This window comes from Herpailurus yagouaroundi, unplaced genomic scaffold (assembly GCF_014898765.1).
Source record: "Herpailurus yagouaroundi ecotype Mexico unplaced genomic scaffold, PumYag 162, whole genome shotgun sequence".
Classification (NCBI taxonomy): domain Eukaryota; kingdom Metazoa; phylum Chordata; class Mammalia; order Carnivora; family Felidae; genus Herpailurus; species Herpailurus yagouaroundi.
Genome location: NW_024412403.1, coordinates 56477835 through 56489879, shown reverse-complemented (window position 1 = coordinate 56489879; position 12045 = coordinate 56477835). Strand labels below are relative to the sequence as shown.

At 37.5% G+C, this 12045-nt stretch overlaps 1 protein-coding gene across 2 annotated transcripts in view; it reads right to left on the bottom strand.

Moving 5' to 3' along the window:
• TRAT1 (T cell receptor associated transmembrane adaptor 1) overlaps positions 1 to 12045 on the bottom strand; it is a 39298-nt gene that overhangs the window by 14820 nt on the left and 12433 nt on the right. The window contains exons 2-3 of one of the 2 annotated variants that reach the window (XM_040484439.1): positions 11402 to 11512; positions 3522 to 3558 (exon numbers count right to left, since the gene is read on the bottom strand). In XM_040484439.1, the coding sequence (XP_040340373.1) occupies positions 3522 to 3558; positions 11402 to 11512 (148 nt within the window). The remainder of the gene's footprint in view (positions 1 to 3521; positions 3559 to 11401; positions 11513 to 12045) is intronic. The other variant, XM_040484440.1, reaches the window with a different exon arrangement.

The window sequence follows — 12045 nt, the reverse complement described above, 5'->3', positions numbered from 1 at the left end:
TCTCTCTCTCTCTCTCTCTCTCAAAAGTAAATAAAAATATTTTAAAAATTAATAAAGAATAAGACTTTTGAAACCTATCTGTACTTCTCAAGGATTTTTTTTTATTAAGTTTATTTATTTCTTTGGAAAGAGAGATAGAGACCGCATGAGTAGGGGAGGGGCAAAGAGAGAGGGAGAGAGAGAATCCCAAGCAGGCTTCCTGCTGCCAGTGCAGAGCCCAACGTGGGGCTCAAACTCACGAAATTGTGAGATCAGGAACTGAGCTGAAACCAAGAGTTGGGTGCTTAATGGACTGAGCCACCCAGGCGCCCCTCAAGAATTCTTAGGAAGAAATTCTTTTTTTTTTAAATTTTTTTTTCAACATTTTTATTTATTTTTGGGACAGAGAGAGACAGAGCATGAACGGGGGAGGGGCAGAGAGAGAGGGAGACACAGAATCGGAAACAGGCTCCAGGCTCCGAGCCATCAGCCCAGAGCCTGACGCGGGGCTCGAACTCACGGAACGCGAGATCGTGACCTGGCTGAAGTCGGACGCTTAACCGACTGCGCCACCCAGGCGCCCCTCTTAGGAAGAAATTCTTAAGAAGGGTTAGAGCATGGCTTACAGTTATTTGTACATTAAAACTAATAAACAGAAGGCTGGAAAATGTGGAGCTATTTTGGTTACAAGTGTGGCAGTGATCACGATGAGGGCCTCAACTCCCTATCCACTTTGATGTCTGGGAAGGCTACTCAGAAGTTCTCTTGTCACAAGGATCCTCCCTCTTGAGAATGGATGAGAACAGCTAAAACCAGAAGTCTGGTCCCGGGCACTAGGTTAGTGTATTTAGTAAAGAGGCAAAGTGAATGGAGCCTGCAGAGCCCCAGAAATCCAAGAAGTCATCTTAAGATGGAAGAATGGCTGAGATGAGACCTGTTTTGTCATAAAATCATGTTTCAGTGTCACCCAGAAGCAGACTGTGCAAAAAGCTGCTGAGAATCTGTCCTAAGTTTTTTGCAACAGACTCTGAAACTAAGGAGTCATGATGTGTTTAAAGTAGTCATAAACCTGAACTGATTTCTGAAATTAGAGGGTAAATATACCGTAAATGGGCAGGAATTTTCTTAGACCTTAATTTTCATCTGATAAAGCAGTACCTTTGTTTTTAAATCAACTCTGCTTTGTATGGAAAGCATTATATTATAATCTGTATTTTTCAGATGATACAGCTGAAGTTCATCAATGCTCATTTTCCCAAGACTACAAGCCTAGTAATTACAAGAGTTTGATTCAAATCCAGAATTGTCTAGATCTCAAATCCATGATATACCCACTGTATAATACTTCTAACACAGATCAAAAGACCAGAATTGTGTAGAATTCTATTTTAAAGGAAAAATAAAGTGGACCAGAGGTAAATGCCAGGATGTGTGTATATGACTTTCTGTTAAATATAGATGCTACACGGTCTTTAAAGTGATCACATTTTTGACCTACTAGTGCAGGAAGGGCAGGGATTTAGGGAAGCAGGAAGACAAGATCAGAGAAGCAGAGTTCTTTCCCTTCTAGCATGGCTTCCCACCCAAACCACTGTTGGGTAGGGGTGGAAAGAGGGTGCAGTGGGGGAGCCCTAGCCTCAAACCATCTAAGAACTGAGGAGGCGTCACTAATTTCACTTCTACCTAAGAAAGATAGCTTTTATTTCCACTTGCTGTTTTCATGCTGAAGTTTTAATGGCTAGAGATAATTTCACATATTTTGTTTTTCCTGGAGCCACCATGCCCTTCCTACAGTGGTGATTTTGGCTCCCAGACTACATAATCAGAAATAGACAAGCTGTGAAGTACAGACATAAACTTGTGAATTAACACGCCACCCACTTTTCATAGATAGAATCTGCATCACATATTCAAATTATGCTTAAATTGAGACTTGTTACAATAGATAACAGATTAAATCCATGAGGGAAGGATCTACATCTTTGCATCTTTGCATCTCTTGTCTACCACAATTCCTATTTGTTGAACCAATATTTGTTCAATGTATGAATAAGTGTTATAAAAGAACCAGCCTCTTTTTCACATTTGCCCTATAGGTAAGGGCCTACTTACTTTGAGATGGGTATTTTACCAATTTTCCCTTCTGACTCTTAGCATCCTGAGACCTTAGGTCCTGGGTACCTACCCAGTCTTTAGTAGAATGATCAAATCGCTAGATGTTCTATCACATTGCATCTTAATTACCTCTCAAATGATAATTATCATATAAATCTTCTAAGAGATTAACTTCTACATGGTTATATAGGATTTTCTTTGTCATGTTGTTTGTTGTAACCAAATCAGCAAATCAATCTTGATATGAGATAATGAATTGAAAATTATCTCATGTTCTAGAACCCATGTTAAACTGTAAAAATAAAGATTTTCTTCTTTGTGTGAATCTGCCTGCAGCTTAGATCCTGAATCTGCCAGAGATATTTCCACATGGAGAAAAATTTTAAAAAGGTCTTTTTAAAGGCTAACAAAAAGCTTATAATCTTATCCTACCCAGTGAGAAAGCTCTGTGTTTGTGAAAGACCTTTCTGCCTTTCAGTCTACTATTTCAGAAAGGTCTTGAAGAGTCCTCTAGGAAATTCTCTATATTTAGGTGTTTTTTTCTTAACCTAAAGGAGAAATTTCCAATCTAATAACACAGTTGGGCCAGAATATACTGTGCAAGAAAATGAAAATTCTTTACTATTGTTTATACCATAAACCTTTTTTTATAAGGAAAAATCATACAAATTTCCCTGCAACTAATTCAACAGGTGTTAAAGAGAATAAGTTATATCTATAACCATATATAATTTTAGGGTTGATTTATCACAGTTCCCTATATGATTGACATTACTTTTCAAAGGAGCACACCACGAAGCATCTTCATGTATTTGTGTATGTATGTGTATCTTTTTTTAATTTTTTAAAACATTTATTCATTTTTGAGAGAAAGAGACAGAGTGTGAGCGGGTGAGGGGCAGAGAGAGGGACGCAAAGAATCTGAGCTGTCAGCCCAGAGTCTGATGCAGGGCTCAAACTCATGGACCATGAGATCATGACCTGAGCCAAAGTGGGATGCTTACACTGAACCACCCAGGCACCCCTGTATATCTTAAATTTTATTAAGTATTGCTAGATTCCTTTTCCACCCTGGTTTCTTAAGGGCCACACAATTCTATATATAATCAGACTGAATTCTTACAATCTGATTTGAATCATAATCTAGGATACAGCCTTTTGAAATTGACAAGAATTCTGTAGATACCAGGTTAGAGTCTCACTTCGTCCCTTAACCAGCTCTGTTATTGACTCAGGATGAGTAACTAGGGAAAATAATAACAGTATAGTTCTTCATCTTCAGATAGGAGTAAAAATAATTAAAACTCACTTTTCATTTTATTTTTACCCAAATGTGACAACCCCAAGCCAAACCTAAAAGCAATATAGCATTTATTACTTCCCCTTATTAGTTGGGAATCATAATATGGAACTTATTTTCTACATACCTGGGAATGTAGTCTTCAGTGCATCTGTACATTTTACCTGAAAGATATTAAAAATAGACAAATTAAAGAAGTTGACATACATTTGTTAAACCTTGAGAATATTGTGAGGGGAGCTTAGCCTCATTGTCCTCAGTATCAGTTAATATCTTAAATCAAGACAGTTGGCCACCACTACCAGATATAATGATCTTATCTCATTTGGGCCATTCTTCTCTCTTGGAAATTTGAGGTGGAAGCACAACACAGTCTGGAAGTGATATAGAGCCTTCATGTGTGGCCATTTTATGCCGGGGAACACCAAGTGATGAACATGGGGACCTCTACCCCTGCCTTTCCGGTGGGCAATCCAAAGTAGGTGGGGCACACTGTCCCTTCTGTCTTCACATTCCATGAAACAGCTCTGTCTCCTTCTGTCATATTTCCCTCTTTGCCCTTAGTGATTTGAATAAGCTTTTCTTCCCTACCAAAAACAAACAAAAAAATATGAAACAAAACGATCCTAGAAGACTTATGTATTTATTTCTGAAGTGTCTGTTAACACTTCTTGTCACATAAACAGGAACATAAAAATTATGTTCAGGAAGTTGCTCTGGATGTGATTCTATCTTATCCACATGGGCAAATGCAAGTAAGGGCAGATGAAGATTCTAAGGAGAAGAGAACTGTAAAAAGTTGGGAACACAGTCTAAAAGTAACCAAAACAGTAGAGTGGGTTTTTAAGAAAAACAGTATACTGGTCTGCAGTGACAATACTGACCAGAGATCTGATGTAGGCTTATAAAAACCATGAAAAAATTATGTGCCAAGTTTCCAAAAGGAACCCACTGTTAAACCTTGAAGATGGTGGCTCAAATGCAAAAAAAGGAAGTATTCTTACTTCAAATTAAATATGTATGTTTAAACTGGAAAAAAAAATAGTTTTAAGAATTTTTTTGGTGAAAAGCAATAGACTCATAAAGAATTATTGAGAGACACTAAGGGAAAATTAGGACACAGTTTTAATAATTAAGATTAATATTATGAAGAAGTCTGTATTATCTGTTGATCAGTAAATTTTCTTAGATGTTTAATTGAATGGATATAGCAAATACTGTGATACGTGGTATATTTTGAATGTATGTTATTCAATCTGGCATTAAATAGAAAAATCTTGTGAAAGCTATTTCTATAAAAATGAAGCCCATCATTATCTGAGTGTCTGGCAATATCACAGAGAAAATAGTGACCAAAGGGTGATCTTTCAGTTTTAACATACAAAAAAACACCGTATTGGTAGGGAACTGGCAAAAATATTTTCAAATGACTGAGTAAGTCACCAAACAACGAGGTAGATTATTTTTAGTTAGATTTATGTGTGACAAAGCTAAGTTATTCTTCAGAGAGGTCATTAACTGTTAGAGAAACATTATTGGGACAAATTATTGAAATCATCACATTGGGGGATGAAATGGACCTGTCACATGTCAGTGTGTTTGGAAGAATTCTGTGAAGGACCAAATGTAGGAAGTTTTGCAGAGCATGTATACGTAGCATCTATGGGGCCAAAAATGATTAGTGTGATCCACTTAGGATATATCTGAAAGGCTCCTCTTCTAGCCCACAGGCAATGCCCTAACATGACCTGCATATAAAAGATGCAGTCATTTCGACTACCTTCAGATTAGTCTTGTGAACATGAACACAGATGGATGTTGAGGGAGGCTAGAGAAGTCTACTGTTGCACAGAGCCACAAGTTAATGGAAACACAAGATCGGAAAGCTTCAGAAACATAAATAATATCAATAAACATAAGAAAAATTAGCTAGTGTAGATGAGAATATTGAAAACTGGAAAATACAAAGTATGTGTTGAGTTCTTTTTAAATGACAGAAATGTTTATACCAGGTCGTTAATTATTGTTCATATTTGCCTGGAATTAAAATGCATATACAAGAATTTAGTCAAATGGTAGCCTGATGTAACATAGAAAAATTCAAGGTGAGAAATCAGAAGAGTGGATATGGGTAGCAGTTCTTCAGTGCATTTGCCATGTGCCAACATGCAAATCACTTTTAAAACTCTGATTCTCAGGGCACCTGCGTGGCTCAGTCGGTTGAACATCCGACTCTTGATCTCATCTCAGGTCATCATCTCACAGTTCATGACTTCAAGCTCCATGTCAGGCTTTGTGTTGTGTCATCACAAATCCTGTTTGGAATTCTCTCTCCCTCTCTCTCTGCCCCTACCCCACTCATGCTCTGTCATTCTCTCTCTCAAAATAAATAAACTTAAAACCAAACCACTCTTCATTAAAAAAAAAAAAAACAACAAAATACCTGTTATTCTCTTTATCCATAAAGTAGAGATAATAATGCCAACAGCATGTGAGTAGATGTAGAAGATAAATGAAATAATTTTTGTTAAAAACATTTTAGAAAATGACAGTTGATTTTCAATACTATACATTCTAAATCCAATCATATAATAAGCCACAACTTGACTGTGCTGATTTGAATTCAATCTCTTCATTAAATGGATTAGCTGAAAACAACTTGGTATAATTAAAATGCAATTTTAATTGCAAGTAAAGCTTGATTTGTAGTGAAATGACCGAATCTCACTTCTGGCAAGAGGATTGTCGTCAAGTAAGTGTTAAATTGAAAGAAAAAATTAAAAATAAAGAATTTGAAGGCAAAAATAAAGAGTGACATTACTTAAATAGAATAAGAAAACATAGGCATGGGGTCAAAGGTTACCCCACACAGACTAATAGTTTTAAATGTTTTTTTATTTTTATTTTTTATTTTTATTTTTGAGAGAGAGAGAGAGAGAGGAGAGGAGGGACAGAGAGAGGGAGACAGAAGATCCAAGCTGACATCAGAGAACCCAACGTAGGGCTCAAACTCACAACTCCTGAGGTCATGACCCAGCTGAAGTCAGATGCTTAACTGACTGAGCCACCCAGGAGCTCCCAGACTAATATTTTTAAAAGATAATGTAGATTTTCCAGTTGGAGGTGCTTGGAGTATGAATGTTGGTACCTGGAAACTATACTAACGTGATGTGTGAAAGGATAGCTCTATGGAAAGAAAATGTTGGATGGATTATCAGTAGAGAAAAGGAAAACTAGGTTTGGACCAAAAAGATTTGTGGGAAAAAGAAAACAGAAGCCACTATATGAAGGATACAATATAACGATGTGATCCTTACATGGAAGGAAAGGAAATTAAAACAATGTGGGGAAAAAAGTAAGTAGTGGGTAGGTGAAGAAGTGAAAAAAGTAAGTGAAGAAGTCCTTAAAAAGGTCAAGGACACCACCTTCTCCACTCCTCTTAGAATTTAAATGTGTAATCCGGAGCTGGAGATCTGTACTTGTGTGGTTTTAGTTTTACATCCTTACTATAAGAAGTATGGTAGTATATGATTTCTTTAAATAGGGGAGTGGTAGGGGCACCTGGGTGGTCAGTTGGTTAAGCATCTGACTTCGGCTCAGGTCATGATCTCACGTTGTGTGAGTTCAAGCCCCAAGTTGGGCTCTGTGCTGACAGCTCAGAGCCTGGGGCCTGCTTCAGATCCTGTGTCTCCCTCTCTCTCTGCCCCTCCCCTCCTCACACACTCTCTCTCTCTCTCTCAAAAATGAATAAACATTAAAAAAAATAAATAGGGGAGTGGTAATCAAAAGTTTAGAGGTTGGAGCTAAGGAGAAAGGTCAGCAAGCTCAGGCTCCTGAATAGAGTTTGCTCCGTCATGAAGGCTTATAAGTTTAGTTAAAAATAGGGGTGCCTGGGTGGTTCAGTCAGTTAAGTGACCAACTCTTGATTTTGGCTCAGGTCATGGTCTCACAGTTCATGAGTCTGAGCCCCACATCTGGCTCTGTGCTGACAGCGTGGAGCCTGCTTGGGATTCTCTCTCTCTCTCTCTCTCTCTCTCTCTCTCTCTCTCTCTCTCTCTTTCTCTCTTCCCTCCCTCTCTTTCTGTCCCCTCTGCCTCTCTCTCTCTCTCAAAATAAACTTAAAAAATTTTTTTTAATAAAAATAAATGACATGATTTAAAAGCTACCCAATTATCTCAGTGATACTTAGTCAAATAAAAAGCAGTTTTTATGTTGCTATGAAGCAGTTGCATTTGCAAGATTCTGTGTGAGAAGAACTGGGTGAGTTTTCATAATCCTTTCTATGATTCAGATATAGACAACTTGCGGTCAGGTTCATGGTTGAGAGGATGTAAGCAAACATTTGCTTTTATGTTTTCCCCTTTATAGTGTTTACTCTTCCATATGCAATACATAACAAGAAAAAACAGCACATGACTTAAACTCCATAATAGCATTTTTGGATACATTCTTCATGTGAAAATGTGAAAAATGTGCCATAATTTTCAAGCGTATAGGAAATATACTGATAGGACTTTGATGTATGAGCAAACTATGAACTTATTTATCCTTCTTCTCAAAACAGAGAAGAAAGGTTGGATAAAGGATATTTTTTGGTTTTAAAGGAAGACAAAGCTAATACATTCCTAGCAGAAAAAGAAATAAATATAATCCTCCCAAAGAACAGACAAAGAATCACATAAAATGTAGGGTTTATTCTGGGAGGAAGGGATAACTCCATTACAAAGCCTCTACCTAGCACAGCTACAGAAAACATCAAGGAGAGGCTTATCATGTCTACCTGATTGAATGTGTAGATACTGTATTGTTGCCGGGGTGGAGATTTTCTTTTGTAAGCTATTTAATACACCAGCAAAACTCATTCACTGACTCTTCGCCTTAGGTGGAGTCATATCTTGCAAGTTTCTTAGCCACAAAGAATAGCACAAAAATGCAAAAATAAAAAGTTCCATGGGGACACGGGTACAGAGGCACTGTATTCCCAGACCACGTGGCAGAAAAGCTGGCAAACATAATTGAATCTCCTCTGGTCTGTCTGGCTAGGAGAAACAAACCCGGAGGAGTCTTTAGCAGGACTGGGAGGAAGTCAGTTGGCAGAACTAATCCCAGAGTCTGCTGGAACCCCTGTGTGAGAAAGCGCTATTTGCTCATGTGGACTAGCAAGGGTGGCAGTTACTACTGATGCTTGGGGGAAACCGTCAGGAGAAGCGGAGATGTTCGGGAGAGGGCTGCAAACAGAAAAAGGGAGGTGGGATGAGAATGAAAGGCATTTTGGCATCAGTGAGCACTGTGCAAAGCTAATTTGAGGTTTGTACGCTAATAAAATGCAAGACCCAGGGTTGTGTGCTTACCTACAAAGGGCAGGTTTTGCTCAAATAAAGTAATTTGCAGTAGGCTAATGGTTAGAACTGATTCCATGAGAGCCTGTGGAAAACTCTCTAAAATGAGCCTGTATGTGACTTAAAAGAACACAGCAATAGAGGTTATTGCATAGACGTGTTAGATAATATAGAGGTGGGGCAGGAAGTGACACAGGAGCTGGAGAGGACCTACAGAATATAGAGTTGGTGGGAGCGGTGAGAAGCCAGAGGAACTAACATTCCCTGAAATAACCAACACTAAAGTTAAATGGGATAATACATAGTCATAGCAAGCCTTTAACAAATATTTGTGGAAGGAGGGAAGGAAGCACCAGGGCAACCAATAGTGGTGATGTGGGCTATACGCCATGCAGGAATGACCTCCTCAGCCCCCAGCACTGTGCCGAGGTATCTGTATAATTTTGGCAAGAGCCCTATGGTATAGATGATATTCTCCACATTTTGTAGACAAGGGAACTGAGACTATGAGAAGTTATGCTTCTTGTATAAGAGATCTCCCAGGTAAATATTGAAAGCAGGGTTCTAATTCATGACAGATTGACTTCAAAAGCCATGATGCTAAAAACAAATTGAGAGAACTGAAATTGATTTTAAAAATACAACAATAAGTGTAATTTACTATTTCCTGCTTTTAAAAAACTGTTATTTCCTACCATACTGCTTTTAGACAAAGTAATTTATGGCATGCCTGAGGCAGTAAGGGTTTGTACAATTGAAAAGAAAAAAAAATAAGTCTTTTTTTTTTTTTAAGGAAAAAGTCTTTCTTTTCTTTTCTTTTCTTTTCTTTTCTTTTCTTTTCTTTTCTTTTCTTTTCTTTTCTTTTCTTTTCTTTTCTTTTCTTTTCTTTTTCCTCTCCTCTCCTCTCCTCTCCTCTCCTCTCCTCTCCTTTCTAAAAAATTAGTCTACAGTCTTTTAGTAGTGGTCAACTAACCATTATAAGAAAACAACTCTCAGAAGGAGTTCATATGATGGCAAATGGTATGAACATGGATAAATAAATTCCAATGGACAAACCATCAAAACTGAGAACTAAAAAGCCCACTTGTTCCCTGGTCCCACACAGATCTCTGGATGATTGTCACTGGAATCAGTGGAAGAGTGAAATACCAGTTCATGATGGTTATTCTTGCCCTGGCTTCCACCTGCAAACATTTCACCTCTATGGCTCTACGTTCACCTTTTTCCAACTCAAATGATAATATTATCTGCATTCGTAAAACATTTTAGTGAAGAAATTATAGTCATGTTAAGCTATTATAAAAAGAAGAATTCTAATGTTAGCTCATTTTTTTATGAAGAAAACTTTTTTCAAAGATGTTGGATGGTGGGTCATTGATGTATCTGACTTATAAAAGGTATTTGAAAAAATATTTGATAAAAAAATTAATTGCTGAAATCATTGCTAATGAAAAAGCATTGCCTGCCTGGAGTTTCAGGCATAGAAATGATAAATAGAGATCCTAAAAGAGTGTTGGCTTTCTGGCCAAGGACATTTGATCAACAGTGTAAAAACAGAATGTGCTCATGGAAACCAATTTGGACAGAGAATTAGACAGACTGGGCCCCTATCCTTGGCTTTGCTATTGAGTAGATGTGTGACCTCAACTATGCCACTTCACTTTCTAGTGCTTCTTATCTTTTTTGGGAGGCGTGACAATAATGTCTTCTTCTTTATATTTTATATTTGTGTTAGCAACACTGAAGACACTCATAAGAGGATCAAGGCCTCTCCCCAGAATCTGACTGTTGTTCTAAATTAGCGCCCTGCAGTTTTTCTGGGTCACATGTTTCTAATGTAATTTTACTAACTTCATCTTATTTTCATCTGTTAAAAAGCATTGACATTTTGTTTTCTATTCATTATTACCACAGAAATGTCCTGCCCCCAATAGAATTTTGGCTCTAGCATATTAAGACCTTTCCCAGAAATAGGTGAACTTGCATAACCATCCATCCATCCATCCATCCATCCATCCATCCACCCAACACGCTTGTGTTGAATGCCAATAGTGTGCAAAGATTGTGCCAATTGCTGCACACGACACTATTTCAGTCATGCCCATGAGGATGAAAACCACATGGTTAAAACTGCTGACCAGCTGTCGAAAGGAAAAGCTGACCCTGGGAGTGTTAGATAATGCCTGTGGGTCAGCCTGTTGCTTTTCTAGTTCTCTCCTGATCCCAATACAGTCCTACTGCACATTAGAGGCTCTGACTTGATGCTGAGGGGTTTGAGTAGGCATGAGTAGAAGCTTGAAAAGTTAGTCTTCACTCTTCCCATCACGTATCAGTGAGAATCTTTATGGCTGCTACAGAATAAATTACAATTTCTCAACTACTGTTGAATTGGAGAAGAAAAACTACATTTTACCAGGACAATTCTTTCTTACTCTGTATCTCAGGGCAGAGATAAAGCGAAGATTGGGAGTCTTTTCATATTCTAATATGATTGTATTTTTAAAGTAAAAAGAAAACTTTGGAAAAAAAGTATCAAATAGATTTTCTACAGATAAAAATATCCTATTGCATCTCATTTCATAAAATTGTCTTCTTCTGTAGGTTTTCCAGTGACTCAGTCTCCATTCATGCGGGAGTAGATGTGTGGCTATTTCTCAAAATGTCTTACCTTGTCGCTGCTTTTCCACATAGTGGGAAATATTGAAGATCAGTGATACAATCAGAGCTAATCCCAAAAAGGCTAGAATTACCCAGACATAATAGTGGCATCCAGGGTTTTCTGGAAAACAAACAAACAAACATACCTATAATATATTAGCTGCTTACCAATTTGTTTTGAATTGGGTATTCCCACAATTGAAACCATAGTATTTATTCATAATGAAGAACAAATCCTCTGCCAAGAAATTAATTACCATTGAAAGACAAAGGTTTCTTATACATTTCAAATGGGTATTGGTAAGTCCCTGCATTCAGCATGAAGAAAAGGAAGCAAGTTTCCCACATTCTTAGTGTTGATGAAAGACATTTTTAGTGTTGCTGCTAAAATTTGACAATTGGTGACTGATTATAAAAACTTTGGTTCAAAATCAAGAACATCCAGATTCAATCCAAATGGAATTATAATTGTTTTCTTTGAGTACTTGTTGGCCTTGCAGTGGTTGTTGAACTGCCCTCAGTGGTCCTGTGTTTTTGAATAGATCTTTCATTTTCTTTCTTCCTTGCTTTCTTTTCTTTTTCTTTCCTTTTCTTTTTTCTTTCCTTTTTTCTTTCTTTCTTTCTTTCTTTCTTTCTTTCTTTCTTTCTTTCTTT